We start from the raw sequence: 25,106 nt of genomic DNA on the forward strand, positions 1-25,106 counted from the left end.
CGCATGCCTACATCACCCTAGATATCTGTATGATAACATTAACATACTTTATCTGCAACCTCTCCAGGGCGTAACTTCGAGGCGCCCGCTGGTGGCTAATGAATGAAATTACAACGCATCAAATTAATCGTAGTTCAGGAAGTAAAGCAGACGTGGCAGGAAAACCAGAGTTAAGTCAGCTACTTACAGCTAGCAGATTGCTGTCAGGAGCATGAGTGGTTAGCTGCAAAACTAAATTAGATGCAGATTCATTCGCAGTTATCCAGTGCAAATCAGAATTAAAACACTTGTCCGTACGAACCCTGCACAGTGTTAACGGAGTGCTTTCAAAGAATTATGACGCCTTCATTCTGACGAATTAGTGTTTTATGACCCGACGACGACTGCAGTTGTTAAGAGTTAGCGTTGTGCCGAGACCTTGCGTGTCGCTGCGTGACGGTGAGTCGTTTAGAAGCGGAAGCGTTTACAACTTGAGAAACGGCGATGGCATATATGAGTACCTCCGACACTAAGAACGTGACGTTGGGAGCGACACTGGACGATCGCCGGGATGTTTCCGGTGATTCTACCACCACACTGGGACGTAGATCACGCTTTTTCAGAATACCAGGACCGAATTCCTCTTGAATAGACTGATCAGCCGAATCTCGCCGAAGTCCTACCGAGCTCTTACGAGGCGCCGCCCCTTTGGGCTTAGCGCTTTCGCTAACTGAGACCTTTGCAAATCACAATAATTCAAATTCAGAATAAGGAGTGTGTAAACTGATTATATTTACCGGTAAATAGAATGTAAAATCGCTGCAGATTTTAAGAGCACGGATTTTAACGCTATGAATTAAATGACTTACTTCGTCCTCGCTTTCAGCTTGCAACGAGACCTTCTTCAGTTTTGGAGCTTCTTCCTTTTTCGATGTAGCAGGCTTTTTGTCTTCTCCTAAACCAAAAAAACAATATTGTTATAAGGGAAAGGTGAAGCAAGCCGAAAAAAAAACACCGATTGTTTCAGGCAGCCAAGCCTCACAGCATGGCAGCAACTGCGAAAGAGTAGCTGCTGCCGGCAGTTTCACTCACCTTTGACCGTGAGCAACGCCGAACAGCTTTCTTCGCCATGTTCGTTCTTAATAACGCAAGATATTTTCCCGGTGTCTTCCGGAAGACAATCCGCAATTTTAAAAGTCGCTGTGGTTCCGTCAAATGTGATAATGAAATCCTGGCTGGGTTCCACCGCTTTATCATCTCTGGAACAATTACGGTTCAGTAAAAAAACGCTTGGTATATTTAAAACATTTAGGTTTTCTTACTTATACCACGTGACGGTAGGTGTCGGGTTTCCCTTAACTTTGCAGGTAAATTCAGCCGGCGCTCCGTCTTTCACAGACTGGGGCTTGATTCTTGCAGAAAAGTATGGTGGCTTTAGTTCCGGTCCCGGGGCTCTGCATTTAAATGTTATAACATAAAGGTCACGTTAAACAAGATTACTGACCCCCTTGAAACTTACTCTGAAACCGACAAGCGAGGAGTGGCTGCCTTTGGTTCTTTAAGGTCTTTAGACGTGGCTGGTTTGGCCTCCTCTGGCTTTTTAGCAGTGCCCGGTTTTCCCGGTGGTGTAGCGGAAGGCTTGCGAGTTTCCGCCAGTTTAGTGCCTTCGGCTTCGGCAGCAGCAGCTTTAGCATCCTTCGTGATCGGTTTGAGAGTCGGATAGGCTTCCATCTTCTCCGGTTCCGGCTTAGCCGGGATGCTTCGTTTGGGTTGAGCCGGCTTGGGTGCGGCTAAGTCACCAGGCTTTTCTGCGGCTTTTCCGGCTTCCGCTGGCTTTGTTTCTCCCGGCTTGGCAGCCGCTGTTTTCGCTTCAGCTGGCTTCTCACCGGGCTTTGCAGCCGCCGGCGGCTTTTCACCCGGCTTGGCCGCTACAGGCGCTTCTTTTCCAGTCGGCTTACCTGCAACCGTAGTTTCTGTAGGAGCCTTTTCAGCAGCAGCGCTTTTCTGTGCCGGAGCACCCGGTTTCGCGGCCTCCTTGGGAGCAACCGGCTCCTTAGCGGTGCCAGCTGCAGGCTTAGCCGGTTCCGGCGCTTTCGCGGTTTCTGGCTTGGAAGGAGCGGCCGTTTTACTAGCAGGTTCAGGGGTCTTCCCGGTGGGTTCTGCAGCAGCCGGAGTTGCTTTTCCGGCTACGGGTGTTTCGGGTTTTGATGCAGGTTTCGTGGAAGCGGGTTCGGGTGTGGGCTTAACAGAACCTCTGGGTGTGGCTGTCGGGGTTTCCGAAGGCTTTCGGCTAGCTGGTTCTGAGGGGGGAAAGGATTCGGACGGTTTTCTACTAGCAGGTAGGGAAGGCACCGATTCTGTAGGAGCAGCACGGGATGAATCAGGTACTTTAGTAGCAGGTGTTTTGCTGGGTGTAGGAGCAGTGGGTTCAGTATCATGCGGTCGACCTGGTGCAGGCTGACCCTCGTCTGCCCTTTTAGCGCTCTGACTAGATTGTTCGCGTGGTTTATCGGCGCTTGCAGGCTCAGACCGTGCTGGTTGCTTCTCAGTCGAGCGGGGAGCTGCAACTGGCACTTTGTTCGTATCGTCAGTAACCGTCGTTGCAGTGGTAGGGGCATGCTTGGTGGGTGGAGCCGAAGACGGAGGCGATGCTTCCCGCTTGGCCTCAGCACGCCCAGACGGACTGGGTTGCGCTGCCGGGCGTTCTTTAGGGGCATCACGTGCAACGGTGTCAGACGGTCTCTCGCGTGCAGTCGTTTCAGTTGGTTTGCTTCGTGCAAGATAAGTGGGCTCTGCTTCCACCGCTTTACTAGACACTGCCTGGTCAGACGCTTTTCGCGCAGGCTCGTCTTCGACATCTACCCACACCCGTTCCGTACTTTTGGGTGGGGTCACACGTTTGTCAAGTCCACGTCGACCAAGTGGAGACGGCGACTCATCACGCTGTCGCATGCTGACCTTTTCAGGCTCACGCTGTGCACGAGCAGATATTTCTTCGGTTCCGCGTGCAGACACAGCGGTCGCACCGTATTTTTGTTCTTCAGATTTTCGTGCAGATTCAGTAACTTTGGTTTCGTCTGTCTTACGTGCAGGCTCAGACGGTTTCGTGCCAGCCGGCTTCGCCGCTGCAGCCAGCGGTGGAGAAGCGGCTTTTGCTTTCGGTTTGCCCACCTCTTTCGGTGGAGACTCTTCGAACTGAAACGCTCCAGAAGTGCGACGTGCAACGGGCTTAACAACTTGCGGTTCGCTTGGTGGAGGTGAAGGTAAAAACTGAAAGCCACCCGATGTACGCCGGGTGGCTACATGCCGTGGTGGGGACGCCGCAGGACTGCGACGTGCACTAACTGGTGGTGTGTCGCGTGCAGGGAATTCTAGCAATGCATACAAGACCATGCAAAGGTGCCATAACAGAACAAGCTGGCGGAAAGGCAATCAGGTGGCTCATATTATCCGCTCATCGCTTTTATAATGATTACGACAGGCAGACCTAAATTGCTTGCAGGCAAATGTGCATTTCGCCTTACCTGCGGGAGAGGCTTCTTTCGTGGTTTTACTTTCTACGCCCTTCTTTTCCTCAACGGCCGTTTTCTTAGCGGCCGGTTCGTCTCGTCCTCGAGGCTTAGCAGCTTCTTCCACCGGTTTTGCACCCGGCTTGCCTGGAGCCGCTTTTTCCTCTTCCGCCTTGCGCTTGGCTTCCGGCTCAGCGGGTTTTTTTGCGTCTGGCTTCTCTTCTGTCTTCTTCTTGGCTGGCCCGCTTTCTGAGGTATCGGGTGAGCGCTTTTTGTCAGCAGCTTTCTTTTCTTCCTCTACTTCCTTCTTTTTGGCTGACTCCTTGTTTTCCTCAGCAGGACGCTTTTTCTGGGGAGCAGGAGTGTCGTCGACTTCCATTGCCTCGTCTTCCTCTACATCCATCTTTTCTTCTTCTTTTTTCTCCTGTTTCGCTTGTTTGACATCTGCAAATCGGATGCATGCTATTGCTAGTGTTTTACTCCCAAAAAATGAACGCAGGTATTGAACAGGGCCGTTGTTGTGCGAAATTGAAAACAATCAGGTGACGAAGAGCTAATTTGTCACTTACAAATTTTGCAAGTGCTATTTGTGCAGATTTAATTTTGCCCAATGTAATGCACTTATTTGTAAAGGTAGAAAGCCCATCGTGCACATAACACTAGTTAATATTACATAGTTGCTGTCGCAAAATCAATAATTTGTGTCAGTGATGATTAGTTATTGGCAGACCGAACTTTTTAGATCAAATAGTAAATGCTGGTTTTGATTACTTTTTCTGATAAGCGGCTTCAGAATAAAGTTAGTACGGATTTACGGTAAAGAACTTGTGGACTGCGCTACCTACCTTCAGCAGTGCAGCGAACGGTTTCGGTGACTTCTTTACGGTCATGTTTGGCCGTCACCTTGTATTCCCCTACATCCTGCTCAGTAATTTCGGAAATTTCCAGAAACACATTATAGCTGGTTTCGTCGACGCGGCTCTTCTCAATGCGACTAGAATATCGTCCTCTGGCGGAAATGGCCTGCGTGCCCTTATACCACGTCACATCCGGTTGGCCAGCAGCTGTGACAGTGGACTGGATGACAACGGTCTGTTTTTTGGAAGATTTCTTGACAACCGGCTTATCAAGCGCCAGATCCTTGGGCCTGAAGGACAGGATGCGATACACAACATGGGAAAGAACCAGAACAAAATAAAGTGTTGACAGAATGAAAAGGTCACTTACGGCTGCACATTCAGGTTGACGTTTCCTTGAATCTTTCCAGACTCATTGGAAACCTGGACTTGATACTGCCCACCTAGAGCGGGTGTTATCTTGACAATTTCCAGCGTGCCTTTGTACTGCTGCTGCTTCAGGGTCTCGGTCTTAATGATGACATTGCTGCTGCTTCGTACTTCTTCTCCTTTGTATGTCCACGAGACATTTGGTTTCGCATCCGACTGCACAATAAAATCAACCAAAACACGTTCTCCGCTGGTGGTGATTTTGGGCTGCTGGATGAACTTTGGCGCTTCGCCAGCTGGTTCGTCGTCTCCTTCGATGTTAAGGGTCAGTTTGGCATTGACTTCGCCAACGGTGTTCGTTACTGTGCACGTGTACAATCCAGCGTCTTTCTTAGATGGATTCTAAAATATTCAACAAGTTCAAAACTGAAGTCGGAAATTGTGAATGTCACCAAAGGTCACGAATCCAATGACCATGACTTAATCAGTCGTTACAAATTAATCCATAGACGTACTTGAATAAGCATGAAATACGGCAACTTTTAATGTACACACCTCGATAACCAGACGGTGGACAAATACATCTTGCTCCATGCTATCATGGAAAGTATGCCGCGATGATCGGGTTACTGCGGTTTCATCGCGTTTCCATTTGTACTTAGGTTCTGGTTCCGCTCGCACCTTGACCTCCATCGTGACTTTGGTGCCGCTCGGATCGGGAATAATCTTGGGCTTCCCGACAAATGTGGGCGCAAAGAGTCCTTCTTCTTCCTCATCTGGTGGAGCTGTAACGAACATTCGCAATGCTCAACAACTGCAAGATTTGGCCCATCGCTATTTCTACTTTATTTGAGTGGCACCACACACGCTTTACTTTGACTAGTTAAGTACCTGATAGCGTCTTTAACACTAGTTTAACACAATTTCTGTATAATTATAATACGACAGTTTAAAGGTTTGAGGCAAGTAAAAGTATAGCAACATTATTTGTAAATCAAATAAATAAAAAATCCTGGATCAGCTGCAATAACATTGGGGAAGTTAAACACGTTACCGCATTGTGACCTTTCTACTGCAGTCGCAGTCACTACTGCTTTCTACTGCTGCAGTCTACTGCGACCTTTCTACTGTATGTTATTGTGACCTTTCTACTGCAGTCGCCTAACAAAAATATTTTTAGCCTGTCGCTGGCGGAGAAAAACACTGTATGGGAAAAATTGTACCCAGACAGATTAAGGGCGTGGCCGCTTTCCCCGTCATAATTGCAAAGATTCAAGTAAGTCTACACAAACTTTTCAACAGCTAAATACACAACAACCATACCTTCAATGTTTAAGTTGAGGTTGGCGTTAATTTCGCCCTTTTCGTTCTTGATAGTGCATTTATAGGTTCCGCCATCACGGTAATCCGGTTCCTATCGAAATCACTAATGTTTTAAGAAGAAAATAAGTCCTGCGACAAGTGCAAAACAGACCTGAATTTCAAGAGTAATGGTGTATTTATCATCTCCATCGCTTTCCACATTAGGCATTCTACGTTCATCGGATGGTACTAACTGGCTGTTGAGGTACCACACAACAGTTGGTTGAGGATTGGCTTTTACTCGAACGCGCAATAACACATAGGAGCCATCTCTTCCAGGTAAGATTTCCGGTTTCTCCGTGAATTTGGGGGTGAACTTTCCATCTGCTGTCTCTTCAGCTTGACCGCCAAAATTTAGAGCTATGTTGGCATTACTTTCACCATTTTTGTTCTTCGCATTGCACCGGTATTGTCCAGCATCCGATTGTTGGGGATCCTGACAAATAAATAAACAGTGCAAATCAGCAACCGTCACTGAATCCTAAAACCGGAATACTACAACGCTACTTCAACCCTAGCATGATCAAGTAAGACCACACTTAATTAATAGCCCAGTATAACTTCAAGGTTATATTTTTGTCTTGAGAAACTCCAATGTGCAAAACTGATTTGTAAATCAGTTTTGGTGGACAAAAGCTTTTTAGAAATAACAGACGCACGGAACAGTTTAAAAATGATTACAGTTGTAGGAGAACCAAGTACAACCCAGCTGAACCCACTAAAAATTATATAAGTCATTTTTGTGGTCTCGTATGAGGCTGCTTAAAGTCCAAGTAAATGTTAGATAGGTATATTAAAATGATATCTGTGCGTTTCGATAAACCTACCGATATAATTAGGACGACTTTGTAAGTATTTTCTCCTTCAGGGTTGAGCAAAATTCTGTGCCGTTGGTCAGGGATAATTCTCTTGTCGGCCTGGAACCAGGTGATGTCTGGCTTGGGTTCAGCTGACAAATTACATTCCATAATAAGTGTCGTGCCTTCTTGGCGAATCACCGGCTTGCTTGTAAATTTCGGTGTGCCGCCGGTTGATCTAAAAATAAACAACACCGCAAAGTGATCCATCTGCCACTCGTAGCTGACGTAATCAATAGGCCTCATGGAAGATGCAAAAAGCAGAAGTTACTTCGTTTCCGGTTCGTCGTCAGGGTTAGCGAAGGATAGATTAATCGTCGCTTGCCCTTCTCCTGCATCATTTTTAGCCACGACCTTGTATTCTCCTCCGTCTCCGACTTCCGCGCCGGCAATTTCTAATCGGCATCCGTAGTTGTTATCTTCACCGCCGGTCAAAAACATTTCATACTTGGCACTCGGCTGCAGTGGCCGGGTGCCTTGAAACCACGAAATTGTCGGCTTCGGCTGGGCACGCAGTTTGCAGTCGAAAATGATTTTGTTGAAGTCATCAGACTGCCGAATAACGGGTTTCTGGGTGAAACTAGGACGTATACCTTTGGATTTGTCTTCTTCGGGTGGTTCATCGCCTAAAACATAACATCAGTAAAGGTCATCTATAAAAATTTACAACGGCAAAATATCGCTTTTAATTACTTAACCACAACATTGCTTTTTTAAATGCAAATTTCTTTAAACCGAGAGAAATTAATCTGTAAACGATAACATACAGTCATCTTTTTAATATAGTTTTAATCATGCTTCGAAAGCAAAAACTATTCATCAATACACAATGTTTCAAGAAAATCGGATATAAACCATAAACACCGTAAGAAAAATGCACTGATTGTTTGTAAAGAGCTTGTAAAATGATTGTTTGTAAAGAGTAAATAATTTTGTAATTAAAAATTAAATAATTTTATAATAGTTGAAACCAAACAGTTCGAAAAAGTACGTCTTATGGCTAAAGAAAGGTGAATCACCAATCATAATTCACAATCTTAATGAAATCCACGATCAGCACAACCACGTGTCAGCTGACCTGAAGGTCCAGAACTACTGTAACAGCCACACTAGGTACGGAATAGACGATTTGCAACACAAGCTTTAGTTATTTTTTCAAAGATATTCCTACCCTGCTCTTAACGGTTCAATTCCAGTCATTGGTATAATAGCAGGTTGTAGAGCTTTATATTGTACAATCGGCGAATTTAGTTGTGATTGTACTGCATCAGTGATAACAATGTCCGTCAATTTTCGATATCTATTTTCACGCAGCAAAGTAAAAAAATCGTGTAATAATGCTCTAGCTAAATATCAGTTTCAGACGTGCAGTTACCTTCCTATAATATACTTTTCGTGGATGTAATTCTAGCTAATGATTAACAATAAATCCAAAGAGATCTACGTTGCGGTTCCAATTAGCACACAAGCGTCCGGACTTGTTCAACCGATTGGCGGGTTACAGTCAATCTTTAAACCGCATGGTAAAAGAATTTTAAGTGAAAGTAGTGGTAATTTTAGTCGTATCCATTCTGTTACGGCGCACTTACTGTCAAAATTTAAGCTAATGTTGGCGCTGTTCTCTCCCACTGAGTTTTTGGCAGTAACACGATATTTGCCCGCATCTTCCACGCCAACGTCATCAATTTCCAAAACAACAAAATAGGAGTTGCCATCAGGTTCAACGACAATATTAAAGCGACCGCCTTGGTTAACAGGTTTATCATCATGGAACCAGGTGAAAGTGGGTGTCGGGTCCGCCAAAACACGACACTCAAATAACAACCGGTTACCATCATCCTCTTGTTTGATGCTGGGTTTTTGAGCAAAGGTGGGTGCGATGCCGTCGATGCTCCTGCAATAAAAAAGTTGACTTCGAATTCGAAGGTCACTTAACGACGCAGCAGTGATAGCACATCATTACACAGCATAACAAATATATAACCACATCTTTTCAAATTCGTTTACTCGATATGGTTTTGCAAAAGAATTAGATCAGCTCGCACACACAACCAATACGCGTAAATTAAGCACAGTAAATAACATAAAAAGCGTAAACCAATACAATGACCCCTTAATAATCTTTAATTGTTGCAGGATCAGAATGCACATTATACGTCTGTATATACGTATAAGTATGCAAATACTGTTTATGTATAAGCAACGTCACGTATTATGTAGTAGGACATGTAGTGCAAAAACTGCTAAATCTTCCTTATGTGTAAATTTTGGCAGTTAAGTAAGTAAATTAAGAAAATTATTATCCAAAGCCATTAACGGTTCATCACTTTTTTCATTTAATAGAGTTAGTTTAATATTGATAAATTATCAGAATTATATTATCAACAACTAACTGCGTCGCTTGCATGGAACTTTAAGATTGTAGGAGAAGAGGTGCCTAATAATATTCTTACTTTTTCGGCGGCATCTTGTTGAACCTATTCAGTGATTAGATGTATCAGTAAATCCACTTTCTCATGGACGAATAATAACAAAAACGAGCGCCTCAAACATGCAGTACCCCGGTGAACTACACGGGAGCCATCACCGCTTCGCGAAGAAAACGGGCGCCGCTTAAGCTAATAACTAACAGTAAGCGTCTTCTACTATCTCTTCTTGCAAACCACTAGCAATTCCGAAAACGCTTTTTGCATACCGTTGCATCAACGGCCCTGATGACTAAGCACGCTCAGTATCCTTTAGCGTCTTCCATTGCAAAGCTTGGCAAACCCTTGTACACCCAGCGAAGCCGCATTTCCTGCGCTCTGTGTGCTCATGTTGATCCGAATACGCAAAAAGGCTGCCGCAATAACCATATAAAGAAGGTCTGTATTATATCGCGTTCTTCAAGCGGTGCATTCAGCATCCTGGACGGACTATTTTTAAGTACGACAAGCTGGTCACAACTGTTTTTTTGGTGCACTGACTGTTTGATGCTTCTGTCCCTGTTGGTAATGTTACGAAATAATATGGAAGGGTATGTACTCAGAAATAATGATTAGCCAACGTTAATAGTGCGGCGATGATTGACTGTTTATGCAGCTGAAGGCATCTTTGTAGGGTGCTCGCTATCATAGCGGTAGGAGCTGACATATATATGTGTTCTACAATGCCGACAGCAGCCTCGTGGAGAGTGTTCTGTACTATCCATAAAAAAGTTACAAGGCGCAATAATTACAGCCCCTCCCCAGATGAGTACAAAACAATAAATGTACAGGACTGCAAAGGATAACGCAGAACAGTTTGTAACTTCTGCCTGAATCACAGTCGATCGTAGCGCCAAAAACTACTAGTAGTAGTGCTGTGGCGCAACAGCCGCAACACAGAATCATCATCCGCAAGTATTGTCATCAATCCGTTCAGATGTCGTTTAGGTTCCAGTCGAGCACGGATTACCTTCCAGAAGATGGGCATATGTAGCCATGAAAGTATCGGCGATAAGTCAACAGGAAGTAATTTGTAGTTTTTTACGAACTCCTGTGCGTACGTTTGGAGTAGTGAGTACAACAGCGCGCAGACGTAACGCCTCAATTTCTTATTTTAGTCTTCAAAGCATCGTTCTGCACGCATATCGGTTTAAAAATAGACATCGACCCTGCCTTACTTATAATTTGGTTAAATGATGCAGTGCCGGCAGCGTTATGATCTTATTCCGAAATGTGTATGCGGTATTCATGAGAACATGAGTCGTTGGCAGCGCGAAAATGTATAAGAACCCCTCGAAAAATATGTACTGCTACGAGCTCAGTCTACAGCATAATCCGAGCAGCTGCTTGTTCCCTGTTCCCTGTAACCCTTACACTGCACCGCATTTATTGTTAGATTCCGCATTTATTGTTAGATTCTGCACTTATTGTTGGATTCCCCGAGTACTCATTAGCTAGTGATACCTAATTATAAGTAGTTTGTGATTTTGTTTTGAATATCAGACAGCCAAACAATAAACAAATTTGACAAGGGGATATTATTGTAAAACTAGTATAACCGGCCCACGCAGCGAAGCTACTTAATTTGCAAAGTGGGCCTCGCAGACTTTGCCCATGTTTGAAGGACAGTATAGCGTACGCGAAAGTGGCATCATGATGCCATCATCCACCAAAAGCTTCGTAGTTTTGTATTTCTGCGTTCACGTATTTCACGTTGATTCAGAAATACTTTTATTTATGAGGTGACAGTTTATGCAACAACACATGTTTTTCATTAAACAATTTATACAATATACTTTCTGTGCATTTTATACGGTTCTGGAAAACTGGAAGCTGGTCAGTTACGTACGCTTCTTCTCGTATTGCGTACACCGATACGCGTATCGTTTTCTTTCATGTTATTCCGTGGGCCCGGCTTTCGCCCCGTATTTATTTGGACGTCAATGGACGGCAAAATAATGTGATTCAAGACTTACCTTATAAGTTCCTGTGGCTCTGAAATATAAAGAGCATATTGTAAATGTCAACCATCCGGGAACAAAAGAGGTACAAAACGTGTTAAAAAACGTACTTACTATCCAGTTTCAAGCTGACACTTGCCGAGACTTCACCGGCTCGGTTGCGAGCGACAATCTTATACAATCCGGCATCAGTCTTCACTACATTGCTTACAACAAGTCGCAGAGCAAAACAGTTGTTTCCCAAGGGTTCAGATGTAATTATCACCCGACCACCGTGCGTTAATTCCTGATTGTCCCGGTACCAGTGAGCATCCGGTGCTGGATCACTTTTGACTTGACATTCTACTGTAACTGTGCGCGCTTCTTGATGAAGCTGAGGAGTCACCACGAAAACAGGGGCAAGAGTACCGCTTCTGGTCGACATTGATTCCAGAATTCCGAACGAGAAATCGGTACCAGCGTATGCTGGTACAGCAAAAAATCAATCATTTTACGGTTAACAGAATATAGATATAGTATAAAGCTGCAAAAATATACGCATCAGACGTATCATACGGTAAGCTGCAGGAAAACTAATCATACGCTTTGAATTAAAACTATTATATGAATATTACAATTTAGCAGGCTCTCCCTGGCAGTGTGAAAGCAAACTTAAAAAATTAACAAAATCAATCGAAATTTAGTCAGAAATATCCACTATTGTACAATGTATATCTAGGTAACTTTCGGTACAATGTATATCTAGGTAATAATGCGTGGCAATGCTATGAGTGTTTTGTGTACAGTGACCAGTCCCAATTAACGTGTGTTTTGTGTACACTATGTTAATTGGGACAAATTCTTTATTTGAGTGATTTTTATTGAGCGAAGCTCGCCATGGTACATAATGCGATTAAAGTTATACTTTCGGTTACTTATAATTTTTAAAACAAACTCGGATATTTTATTAATCTATTAGCTTGCTTGACTTGGCTATTAAATAATATTTTCACACAGAAATAATCCGCGTTTATAAAAAAATGTTAAGAAATTGTTCCAGTGGCATTTACGTATACAGTGGCCCTAAAATTTATGAAAAGGCCATTCTTCTGCTTTTGTGTTACTAATAACGTTTCTTGATAAACAGCACATAATAGCAGTGTAAAGTTTATAAAATTTCCATTATTCGCCAAACACTACAAAACCAGGATTTCGATGGCGATCAGTCGTAAAAGATACTCGTTAAATTACTACTGTATAACAAGTCAACAATTACCGACACTGCTTACCTATACAGCAAGCAGTTGCTCAACAAATGCGTGTCAGTCCATCAACAGCAACTATTTCAAACCATACTGGATAACGGATCAGTTAAGCGTTTTCTTTCATTAACGTATTTGCGTCAATTAAAGTGGTAGTACTGGTACACATAATTGCCAGACACCCATATGTAACAAAGCTCACAACTAACAACTGTAAGTACAAAATAACACGTGCTAATAAATTACGGATTATCACAAACGGGAACTATCACAAAAACCGCTTAAAAATTGTAATTCATAGGTAATCACAGGCGGCATCCCCTCATCCCCGATCGCTCGCGAAATTGACGCAACGCACTTCGGCGGCACTTCGGTTAAGCATAGGAGTACCACAGTGCTCTCCAAAATCTTTAACGTCTTCATGATCAATTTGATTTTAGCACGTTTACAAACACAGAATCTAGAAGCGCCTATTTTTAGCTCCAGAAATGCACAGACTGTTGTAATTTGAGCCGTGAGATATATCGTTTAATGCGAAAAACGTCAGTTGCGACAGATTCGCATGTCGGAAACGCTTACTTCCGGTTACCAGTAGCTGTGACCTTTCTAAATACCGCATTTGTATATTATCGCTAACAATAAAACGCTTTAAAGCGGCGCGAGAAGCTTGCGGTAACTAGTAACTACAGAGTAGAGTCATACGGTAGTACGAATGCTATATTCACTGATCACGGCTGTAATACTCGTATAATTATATGGTACTTATATGAGTTATATCTGCAGTTTTTTTTTACAGTAAGTGCGGACCAGTGACAACCGGTAAGCGGGAATTCAAAGTCGGGTTCGGCTAAATTGTAAAACTACTAACAACTTTTGGCTATGAAATTCATTCATTTTAGCCCAGAATGACTTAACCGAAGTACGTTTACTGTAACTAAAATCACGCCGTTGGAATGCGGTCTTCTCCATGCGCATAGTTAACATAATGTTTTAAAACACCATTTCCGCTTTTACTGGTTAGCTGTAGTTTGACATCGTAATAAATATCATTATCGACATAGGTTGCTGTCTGTGTTGTAACTGTTTTGCATAATTACGTTGTAGAATTGCAGGCCTGTAAAACCACACCGGTCCACACAATGACCTTGAGCCCTTTTGTCACTTCTTAGGGTGGGTCTCACATTCAAAGCGAATCTCGTTATGGTACGGTTGCTCAACCGCACGAGGTGGCTGTATGCAGTGGCCACGCCTACAGATACGGTACGCGAAGCCACCTCGCGAGGTGGAGTTGCTGTATCGCAACTAGATTCGCTTTGAATGTGAGACCCACCCTTAGTGTTCAGTGCTTTATGGAGTATTGTCCCTTTCATAAATTCATTTCTTTTTTTGTGAATCATATTGACTTTCCATCTTGCAACCAGTGAAGTTATTATTTTATAACTACCATAGAGCAGGTAGTAGCTAGTAACGATGGACAAGCAGTCGCATAATTATTGTGATATATTATGTGAGCACGATCACTTTGCACGTACACGTACACTTATGCCGCAAAGTGAAATAAATAGATCAGGAGGAAATACGTACCATACAAAAACAACCGACACTGAACGGATATTAAACATGTGTGCATATTAATATACGTTAAATACAACTTTATGTGTGTTATGATTGGTATCTGTATGCACACAAATCGTTTCTTGGTCAAGGCATACGCTGCCGAAATTCGACTACGTCCAAAATTACTTCACATGTCGTGGAAATTCAAAGCAAACAGTTCATTTACGCACACTAAGTTTAGCTGCGGCGCCTATCATAAAATGTCTTCAAGTGGTTGTCCACAAACTCACTTAACTTTGTGCCTCATCCTCACCGAACACACTTATACGAAAAGAGCTACTCGATATATTTCGTGAGATAATGAAATACTTCGCATGTCCTAAAATGGCAAACGTGACTTGTTTTAGGCGATATGTTAACAATCCCTTGTTTTCGATTCGTTTAATCCAGTTTTCGAATTTATCTCATATTCATGTGCGATCTCATTGATCTGCATGTAGTAAATGTTCAAAGGCTCTCGCCTACTGGTCACAATCGATGTGTGCTGTACCACAAACCTTCAGTTTAAAGAAACCTTATAGGTAAAAAAGTCCACGGCGAGCATTTATGTTTTTGATTAACTGTGTAACCGGAGGGTAATGTTTTAACAATTGTTTGGAATGCAAATGTTTTTGAAATTAGTCTTCCTGATGCTCCATCCGCCTTGCAACATAAGTGCTCAGCTAACTACTAACTCGGTAGGATAGCATAATAATTATGTTATACGAGTGCAACACTGCAGGAACACCTGTTGATCATTTATATTACAAACCCAGGAAGAATTCCAATTGACTGCTGGCAAAATCGGTTTGCTACGAAATACCCTTTTAACGTGCCGTATTCATATAATTATAAGGTAAACCAAATAAAAGACTAAACAGAAACAGTAGCAAGTGGCCGCTACGCATAAACCAGACCGTGTTGAAATAGTGAAAAATGTAAATAAACCCTACAGTTATGTTGGATTTGCAGAGCAGTCACACAGTCTCATACCTCGTAATGTTATGAAGCCTCTCCCTGCATAGTAAACGTGCAGTCATAATACTTATGGTTAGCACAGTATCACAAAACACATAAAACGTTTATTCTGATAGCAAATTATTATTCTGTAACAAAGCTTTGTGTAGCCATTCTGCTTCATGATTAAGCAAACAACAAGTTATAAAAGTAATAAAATTTAAGAATTACAAACTATTTACATACCTTGAGCATGCTCAATACCATTCTCTATCATTTCACAGTTCTGCGCATTCAAGCAGATTTCACACGAATTCAGATCAAATATTGGCTGAATATGTACAGGTGTGCGTCCATGTAGGCGTCCCTGCTGAGTGGCTAGCGACAGAGGATCCCACAAGTGACTGCCAGGGTGTCCGCGTCACATCGGGCCGTAACAATGGTCCCGTAGCAGAGATACTGCAAGTAGGCTCTACATCTGTATCCTTTTTCGTTTGTAAAACAAAACTTTTGCACAATTTCGTCCAGCATTTAATCGTTTTCTTGTTGAAAACCCAGCATCCTGTCATCATGGCTAAAAATAGCGGGATCAACGGAGGGAGGAACAGAATTCCCGTGGCAATCCTGGGAGCTTTCGCTACATCTTTCGTCCACTGGAGATATTTAGCCAGGCTACAGGCGACCAGCACAGATAAAGATAAAATAAATGCGCCACAGAAAAGCAAATTCTCCACATCAGAATGGAGAACCGTTTACGGTGTAAGGGATCGAAGTAGGCACGAATTCGCACAGCACTAATCAGCCCAGATACTGCGCATGTCCCACCGGTGAGCAGATACGCCACGGTAGGAATAATCACAAAAACCAGCAGACCTTCTCGATTCAGGTTGCCCACTCCACACATTCCGGACAACTCACTAGCATCAACCTTCTGCCAGACGATTGCTCCTAAGGTCAACAATACAGGAAAAATCCAGGCGATTACATGATAGCATTTAGCAAGGGAGGAAAATGCTTCAGGTGACCATTTTTGGCAAGCAGATAAAAACCACGACATGGCTAACATGACGCACCTAAAATTACACAGTCAGCAAATAAATGAATTGTAATTTACAAACAGAAAACAAACGCTCAACGTGTATTGTTCGCAAGGCCACAATTCGCACGCTTCTGCTTTCATAAAGGTAAGAAACGGTAAACTCAGTTAAATTCCGGAGAAGTAAAATTAATTCAGCACTTACCATAAACACCCAGCATGGAAAAAGTAATAAACGAGGACAAACTGCAGCATGCAAATGCCATTCCCAAATCCAGATAAACTCCATAGCATCAAATGGGATTTTTCATTGCTGCTATTCGTGGTGCTGCAGCTCACGTGTCGACTGCCCAAGATCAGTCTAACAAAATAGCCCACAGTAACACCCATGAACGACACCGCAATCCAGACTGCTGGTCGCTCTGGATACTGGAAACGACTGAATGAAATGCAGGCCGTCAATGCCATGAAAGATGTGGTCAGAAATCCCAAAACTGTAAACAACAGCATAAAAATCTGCAACAAATATTTGTCCCTTCTCTGGAAGTGCACATCCGTCTCACAAATGGGTACGCAGTGGTGCGCACTTTCGGCGCGCGTTGAAACCCGGACAAAACCGTCTGGACATTCAAATACCGTCGAGACGGTCGGCATCGGCTCATCGGATAGCGTCATTAACTGCAAACCATGCGGATACCGCATGATCGGGGGAGCTACGGTGTAATCCCTGGCAGTCTTCTCCGTAACACAAAGTCCATTTTCAACCAAAACATTACAGTCCAACTGTACCGGCCAAGCAGTTTGCTGATATAGTTTCAACGTGTGTTCGCAGTCTTTTTTCACCGTCTCACACAAATGTCGACAGGCGTAAATTGGTTTATGGTCAAAATTTTTCTGACTCGTGGAGCACAGCGGCACAAATCGCAAGCATAGGAAGAAACGCACATACGGAGAACAATGGGTCAAGACCATCGGCATGTAATTCAGCATATCTATTTCCGCGCTTCTCTGAAAATCAAGAGGCGGTTGGTCCGGGTTGGATAAGGTGACTTTAAGCGACCCCAGAAGTCTGTACTACTTCCAAGATGCACGCCTGGGCCCTGGACGTATACAGACAATGAACGTACCTGATCACTGGCCCCGTTGACTACCGAAAAATCGGCAAAAGTGTAGTTGTAAGGCATATCGCTGCATTGAGGCACTGTAATCCGTTCGCATCTCCGAGCATAAGTTAGTTCTACCATATTTTGTGGGACTCCCGCAGAGTCGTAACTCATGACGGTGGGAGAGCAAAATACAATAAACATGAAAATACTAACACTGATAAGGCCCGAATGCATTTTACTTCGAGACGATAAGTAGGTCTTAATCACATCGCAAAGAAACGTAAATGCATAAGTCCATCGGTTCATGCATCCAACAAGAATCCACGGTTAAGGTGCTGCCACAGCTCAGTTTGGAACGCAATCAAACAAACAGACGGGCCGGTAAAAATTCAGAATTCATAGGCTCCTCCTCTTCCCGAACTTTGCTCAAAGAAGCCGAGCGAGACGAACTGAAAAAGTGGAAATTCGAATCTGTCCAATCACTGCCAATCTGAGTGTTTTAAAGTGCAAGCTGGTGTCTGCCGAGTACAGAGCTCCATACCCTGCAATATGTATGTACAATAGAAGGTACAAATACGTGCTTCTACTTCAGTGAGTTTGAACTTTGAAGTACTTGTACGAGTACCTTGGACCGTACTGATTACTGAAGAAACTGCACAACGTTAAAATTTAAAATCACCTTTGGGCCTCTTCCACCTTGCTTTGATTATGTATTTTCTCATTTTTCTGGACGTGTTTTTGCGTCAGAAATAAGGCAAAATTTACTTACTCAATTAATTACTGACTGGTGAGCTAAAAGATCCAATATTCGTATCTGTGCATTAGCTATGCGTATTTAATTTGCATACAGTAAATACATTACCTTCATATAACTAACTCTCTAAATTAATAACAATTTTTAGAGAGTGACCGGAAGTCGCCGCGCCCTTTCTGCCTAACCCGTGGCCGTCCGTGAAAGCCAAATCAGAAAAGGCAACAAATGTGCCGAATTTTTTACTCTGTAAAATCATTGTTTACGGAGACTTTAAAAACTGGAAATGAGGCGAGGAGGTTATATCGTGCTATACAAAACTGCAATCCAAAATTAGTCTGATAGGGGGTAGGTAACCCAAAGAGTTACCCTCTACTTTCCACATTTTTCCCAATGCAACCTTTTTTCTGCTCCTTGCTTCCTCCGCTTGATCGCGTTACCTAATTTATCGATCGAAGCCTTCGGAGTTTCGTCGGTACTCGGAAGTGTCGACCCTCGAGCAGTCGGCACACCGTGCACATAATAATTAAAATATTTGCGAGATATACGTACCATAAGTGCACAGTACACATCGTACACATGCTGCATAGTTCACAAATTTCGGAAACCTGGCCCAAGAAGTTGTAAACAAGAAGTTGTTGTAAACAATTGATTTCTCTATCGTCTGATACAAATATCGATAACTGCTACATAAAAACAAATTTTTTTCTTCTGTGCACCTGTTTATTTCATGCCCGGTTCTACGGCAAGTAATTTTTTGACGTGCTTTAGACATCGTCGAAGCACAACACGCCGTCTTTAGAACGGCATGTTTCAGTATACTTATGGAGCCCATTTTTTTGTAAATTTTCACGTCTAAAATACATGGTCTACGGAACTATATTATGGCTGTTTGAAACTCAGAATCCTAAGGACACCTTTTGGAAGAATACAAGGGCGCTTTTTTATCGAATAGAACCGAGATGTTCACTGTTGTGAATGTTCTGCCATTTCTGCAAAGCCTTAGCCAGCAATTTTTTTAAGGAAATGTGCCGGTACAGCCGTACAGGTACCAAATTCGAGTACATGTACGAAAAATGCAATTCCGCACACTCCCAAACACTTGTTGCATTGTTTTATGACATTCTAATGCCAAATATCTAATTTGCATCCACTGCAACACTGACGTGAAATCCGTTTTTGCGCGTAATAGCCGGCTGGGGAATTATTGGCGAAATATAACATTCCAAAAGGTGTAAGTACCAAGAGTCGCATTATCGACCGATCTTCTTCAGATTTTGTATGAAAGCGCGCAATAAGATGATGGATGGTCCTTTTCATCCCTAACCGGGTTTTTTTTAACGTTTTTCTTTAAGATTTTAAATGAATTTCAAAAATTGGTATACATCGGTGCGTTTAAACTTTTTGGATTTTAATTGACCCATAATTCCCCCACCGGATGTTGCGCTCGCCAACGGTTTTCACGTTAGTGTATCCAAATCATTTCGCTATAGAATGTCATAAAACTTTGCAGTAAAGTACAATATTTGGGAGTGCGCGAAAGCGAAAGTGACCTTAGAGAATGCTGCACTTATAGTTAACTATTTGCTTGATCCTTAATTACAGGCGGATGACGGACAGATGAAGTTTTCAGTTTTGCATTACATACCTCCAGCCTCTGCCGAGCAAATCAAAAATTTTAAAGACGCCTTTCAATTTTTAACACGGACCATGCAGACCTTTTAGTGGTATAAAAATTACTTTTAATTGGCTATTTGGGGCATTCGTGCGTATTTTGCCATAAATTTCATTTTTTTTATCATCACAGTTGCGGACCATGCAGTTGTCACGGAATCGTTGAAATTAATTCTGATTGTGACCTTTAAAAGAAAGTTTATTGTAGTTATTCTTTTCCTTCACCTTTCAAGCATTCTTCCAGCCGGCACTCGCGACCTTTCTATTCTTATGGTGTTGGCTTCAGTAACAGTCGGCTAAATTTTCCCCAGTTCGTAAAGTACGAGTATGTCACAGTCTATGTGCACCACTGCCGCAGGGCTAGAATCTAAATTCACTGTAAATATCCTTTATGGAGCTCAAAGCGGTCCGCCAACAGGACACATAGATCATTTTCCGGAATATGTTGAAGGTCTTAAAGGTCAGAAGTCCTTACATAATTGTCCACATATTCATATAGTCGTATTAATGCTTGCTTGGAAATGGGTGACGGATAACCGTGAGCACAGTCAAAGCATTTACACCTTTACGCGTTAAAACACCTTACATCGTATAGTTAGTTGATAGGCTTTTGTCAAAACTGCGTTGCCCAATGTCCGCTCGCATTTACATGTACTTATATAACTACATACCTAACTGTCCCTGAAATTATACTATACCTAACTGTCCGTGAAATTGCAGAGTTCCTGCGTCTTGAAGGATTCGCAGTGGTTTTATCGAAATGGACAGTGAGCGGACTTTTCAAAGTTTGCAGTAATGGAGAGACGCTGCACAACGGCAACATCGATGAATTTCGATATGGTGCTTTTACTTTGTGCATCATCACTGATTAAATTTAAACCTTGGAGGCCCGGTAGCTATTAAACTACAAATACTACAATAACTATTGCTGCTACTACTGCAGCTACTCGTACTGCTACTATCGCTGATGTGCATATTGTGAATAAATTTAAATTACTACTACTGCTTTTTTAACTACGTCCTTATATATAGGTATACGTATATAATGATTAATGTGTTTATTGGCAGGTTCTCAGGCTGGAAACATCGAAACGTACGATGGAATTCTGAAGAAGATTGTTTCCTTGTATAATTTACGCAGGGCGGAACATCATGCAAATAGTTCGAAGTAGTTATTACACATCCACGGAAACAATATAGTCGCAAACTTGCTATCAGCCTTCGTTCTTCCGTTTTTTGGAAAAGCCAGGTTAGAAAAGGTGCTTCTGCCATAGTACTCTACTAAAAATAAATATTACTTTAGTAGTTTTATACATTATTTGACACACAGCAAATGTAACGTAACAACAAGTAATTTCATTGCTTATTGAATGTATGTGAGCGGCGAGTCTGAACCTCATTTGGAAGTTTGGAACACCAATTCACGCGACAAGCAATAAAGAGAAAATGTAAATTACTGATGTAAATGTAAATGTAAATTACTAATAAATTCAAAAGAAAGCTAAGAAATAATTGCACCTTCTTGACAGAACACAAAGTAAGAAGTAGCCCATACTTATGCAACTACAAATCAAATACGCGCCAAATCTATTAAGCGCTCGTTTTGCTTTAACAGTAGACTGGTCGACTGGTCATCACGAAAACGTTTTGAGCGCTGTTGTTGCGTTTTCAACGTATCGGTAAAGGTTTTAAAAAACTAAAACTTGTGACCTTTTCTCTTTCCATTGCTTTAAATTGTGTTGAGTACATAAGACTTATCGCGCTTGGTACTGCCGTAAGTAAAGAAATCAAGTAGATGACTTCAAAATGCAAGCATAGTTGGCAGTAACTTGGTACATGTACTCGGACCTGATACAGAACGTATATACACTGCGTGGACAATCTCTCGATTGTGTAGCGGCAGCTTCGGTATAAGAAAGAGGAATACTGGGATTTAAAATAATTTCGGATTTGTGTATATAAAAGGAATAATAATAGTAAGGGAAAGAATTTTGTGAGTGCATGAAAAACATGAGAGGTTGTGGTTGTTCCTTTACTACAGTTGGGAACTTGAAAATTGCGTGTTTAGTCAGTAACTTTCCATAGGTTTACACAGTCATTTTGGTAGTAGTAATATGTGTAGTCAAGAAAGTTTGATTGCTTAATGGAGCGAACTGGTATTTCTTGCACTGATAGTCTTGGATGTGTAGTAACGGGTGGTTTGTATATGGGATGTAGGCTGGGACGTACATTAAAGGTTGTTCAAGAAAATGTTTGGCTTAATTGGTTTGTTGACTGGATTTTTTGAGTTCGGTGGGTATATTAGAAGTTGAGGAAAGTTGTGTTTGAGTTATTATGGATTTGACGAAGCATATGCAGTGAGGAAAATGTTTTTCTTTTTGGTTATTTTCTGATGGCCGGTTTAGAATTTCGGAAGCGTACTGATTTAGGTTGTTGCGTTTTGTTTGGCTTTGGTCTTTTTAGGTTGAGTATAATTTAGTAAGTTTTCTTTCATAGATAGTTTCTTTTAAGTATTGGTTTTTTAATAAAATAATAGAAACTGGTTGTGATCGCAAGAAACACATGCGTGAGTATGTGCGTGATTATAGAAAAAAAACCGCAAAATGGAAACTGATCGTAATTGTAGCAAGGAAGATAATGAAGTAGTGATGATGTCAGACATGAAAATGTAAAGTTAAAAAACAAAAATGTAAACTCAACAGGGTCAGCAAAACACAACAATTCAGGACAAAATCATAAAGTAATGCTTAGAAAAGATCCGGGCAACCATTACACATTACCATACTCCGCAAATGTTGTTTAGCACCATTGTAATATGCTTGGCTACCAATTTTTGGATATAAAAACTTAGCAACACTTTTATTACCTAAATCTTTCCCTTTACAAAAATTGTCATTTCTCTTTACAAAAACTGTCATTTTTAAGAACATAATTAATCGTTCGTTCTACCTGATCCCGTTGATAAAGGTTTAGAGCTCGAAAACGTATGAGCAATCTTTTTGAAACCTATTTTCTGCACTTAAAAGACGCAATTTAAAATATTTTTCAGGAGAAATACTTTAAGGGCGATCATCAGTTAAACCACCATAACCAAACGGAAATGGAGTAGGATACGCTTTTTTCTTCTAATCCAGTTTGTGATTTCCAGTCCCAGATTAATTCCAAAATCAAAAAACCCGTTATTAGAAATCAAAAAATCAAGCGCTTTATAGACAATATTAAAGTCAACAGAATAAATGACTTTTCGACTACAATTATCAAAATCGTTTTTTCTAGCCTGACATACAGCTAATAAACAATCTGTACCCGGACGTGGTAGCAAACATTCGAAATTTTCACTAGGATCACTAAGTTACATGAAATAATTGCGCTACACATTTTGTTAAGCTATTTTTCAAATGCAATATTGTCGAAAAAGGCTGTACTAAACGCACTGCCGGACTTCCATGTAACCAAGATTATTTAACCAATTTTCTCTACCAATATCTAAACAATTTCGCCGTTAATCGTAAACACAAAAATTAAAATTTTTATGTTATGGAAAGTCATACATCCTGCACATAGTCTAGCATCAGCTTTTAAATCACTATGTAACATTCCTGAATTATCACCATTCAAATCAGATGCAACTAAAATATTGCAACAATCGCATGGCAATAAACAACCATGACCTTTCTCCAATATTTTTTTCCGAACAGACCAGAAAACGCACCACCTTTAGTATTCCGATTACATTTTTGTTTTTTACTTTTACATTCTCATATCTACCATCATTACCACTTCCTACATTATCCTCCCTGCTACAATTACCATCAGTTTCTATTTTGCGTTTTTTTCTATAATCACGCATATACTCACGCATGTATTTCTTATGATCACAACCACCTTCCATTATTTTATTAAAAAAAGAATTCTTAAACGAAAATAATGTATGAAAGAAAACTTACTAAACCACACTCAACCAAGAAAAACTTACCAAAGCCAAACAAAAGACAGCAACCTGAATCAGTAAGTATCCACAAATCCACAACGGCCACCAAAAAATAACCAGCAAGAAAAACATTTTGCTCACTCCATATACTTCTTCCACTCTATAATAACTCAAACACAAGATTCCTCGACTTCTTATATACCCACCGAACTCAAAAAATCCAGTCAACAAACAAATTAAACTATACATTTTCTCGAACAACCTTTCAATGTACCTACCAACCTACTTCCAATATACAAACCACCTGCTCCTACACAACCAAGACTATCAGAGCAAAGCATAATAGTCTGCTCCATTAAGCAATCAACTTTCTCGAAATTTCTTGAATTTTCCACAACAATCCATCACCGTCTACAATCCGCTACACACTCCACTTCCTGTAACACTTCATTAAACACTCATATACGAACAACCAGAAAGTCGAATATATTTATACCATACTACAGTAAAACTCCCACTACCTTTACCCTAATTCAATGTAGAACCTTTCTTCCATACACTGGATTAGTACACCTTTTCTTCATTATCACTGTTCGTCAAACATATCACCTTTAATATAATTTACTATATTATTAAATTCCTTATTCAGCACTTTATATTCCTACCCCTTATAATCTCCACATACAATGTGCTCCTGCAATGTACTCTTACATTATGTAGGAGCACATTGCAATGTGCTCCTACATATGTAGGAGCACACTGCAATGTGCTCCTACATATGTAGGAGCACATATATGTAGGAGCACATTGCAAGGTGCTCTTACATATGTAGGAGCACATTACAGGAGCATATTGAATTAAGTTTGTTTGGATACTACAATTCCGTTTTTCTCCTCCAAGAACCGATGCAATGTGCTCCTACATAATGTACGAGCACATTGCAATGTGCTCCTACATAATGTAGGAGCACATAATGTAAACTAAAAAAGATGCCGAGCTAACAACGCCATCTACAACTTTCACGCTTCGTTACTCGACTCATGTCACATGACTCATGTCACATGACTCGTGTCACATGACTGTTAGGCCCCACCGCTTCCTTCAACCGGTCGGACCCTTCCGTACTCTACGGGCGCCAAAATTTTTTTTTGTTTACACACGGATATCGAAGACCAAAACCGAAACTACAGTTTCATATATGCTACGACTGATTCTAGTCGTATACCGCATATAAGAACCTGTCACGGTTCAAATGAACCTGCCGCAAAAATTTCATGTAGACTAGGGTAGACTATAACTGTAACAATTCAAAGTTTGTTCAACCGCTCTGGTCCGCTCATACCAAGTTTTGATATTGACATTTGTGGAGTTTATCGACTTTACTCATGATTCGGTACAACAAGTGATTGGAACTGTTCAAGATTTCCCAAACGATTGGCTTTTGATTTGCTGTTT

General features: G+C 41.5%; 2 protein-coding genes across 8 annotated transcripts in view; both read right to left on the reverse strand.

Moving 5' to 3' along the window:
* LOC129583609 (twitchin-like) overlaps positions 1–12,944 on the reverse strand; it is a 37,022-nt gene extending 24,078 nt beyond the window's left edge. For 2 of the 7 annotated variants that reach the window (XM_055475475.1, XM_055475474.1), the window contains exons 1-18: positions 12,628–12,944; positions 11,474–11,824; positions 11,375–11,393; positions 8,523–8,827; positions 7,205–7,559; positions 6,904–7,111; positions 6,189–6,512; positions 6,038–6,128; positions 5,270–5,499; positions 4,716–5,116; positions 4,334–4,635; positions 3,504–3,932; positions 1,499–3,350; positions 1,302–1,433; positions 1,072–1,238; positions 849–934; positions 501–716; positions 48–95 (exon numbers count right to left, since the gene is read on the reverse strand). In XM_055475475.1, the coding sequence (XP_055331450.1) occupies positions 48–95; positions 501–716; positions 849–934; positions 1,072–1,238; positions 1,302–1,433; positions 1,499–3,350; positions 3,504–3,932; positions 4,334–4,635; positions 4,716–5,116; positions 5,270–5,499; positions 6,038–6,128; positions 6,189–6,512; positions 6,904–7,111; positions 7,205–7,559; positions 8,523–8,827; positions 11,375–11,393; positions 11,474–11,783 (5,475 nt within the window). In that variant the 5' untranslated portion in view covers positions 11,784–11,824; positions 12,628–12,944. Of the gene's footprint in view, positions 1–47; positions 96–187; positions 224–500; positions 717–848; positions 935–1,071; positions 1,239–1,301; positions 1,434–1,498; positions 3,351–3,503; positions 3,933–4,333; positions 4,636–4,715; positions 5,117–5,269; positions 5,500–6,037; positions 6,129–6,188; positions 6,513–6,903; positions 7,112–7,204; positions 7,560–8,522; positions 8,828–9,386; positions 9,591–11,374; positions 11,394–11,473; positions 11,825–12,627 lie in introns of those variants that run through there. The other 5 variants (XM_055475476.1, XM_055475480.1, XM_055475479.1 and 2 more) reach the window with 5 other exon arrangements.
* A 2,702-nt stretch (positions 12,945–15,646) lies between these two features.
* LOC129583613 (frizzled-2-like) lies at positions 15,647–18,264 on the reverse strand. The gene is made up of 4 exons (XM_055475483.1): positions 18,158–18,264; positions 17,317–17,744; positions 16,395–17,197; positions 15,647–16,226 (listed from the first exon to the last, which is right to left on the reverse strand). Exons 2-4 carry the CDS (start codon positions 17,599–17,601, stop codon positions 15,791–15,793), a joined length of 1,524 nt encoding a protein of 507 aa, XP_055331458.1. The 5' UTR covers positions 17,602–17,744; positions 18,158–18,264; the 3' UTR covers positions 15,647–15,790.
* Between the last annotated feature and the right edge of the window lie 6,842 nt (positions 18,265–25,106).

The sequence above is a fragment of the Paramacrobiotus metropolitanus genome, unplaced genomic scaffold (assembly GCF_019649055.1).
Source record: "Paramacrobiotus metropolitanus isolate TYO unplaced genomic scaffold, Prichtersi_v1.0 Parri_scaffold0000011, whole genome shotgun sequence".
NCBI lineage: Eukaryota > Metazoa > Tardigrada > Eutardigrada > Parachela > Macrobiotidae > Paramacrobiotus > Paramacrobiotus metropolitanus.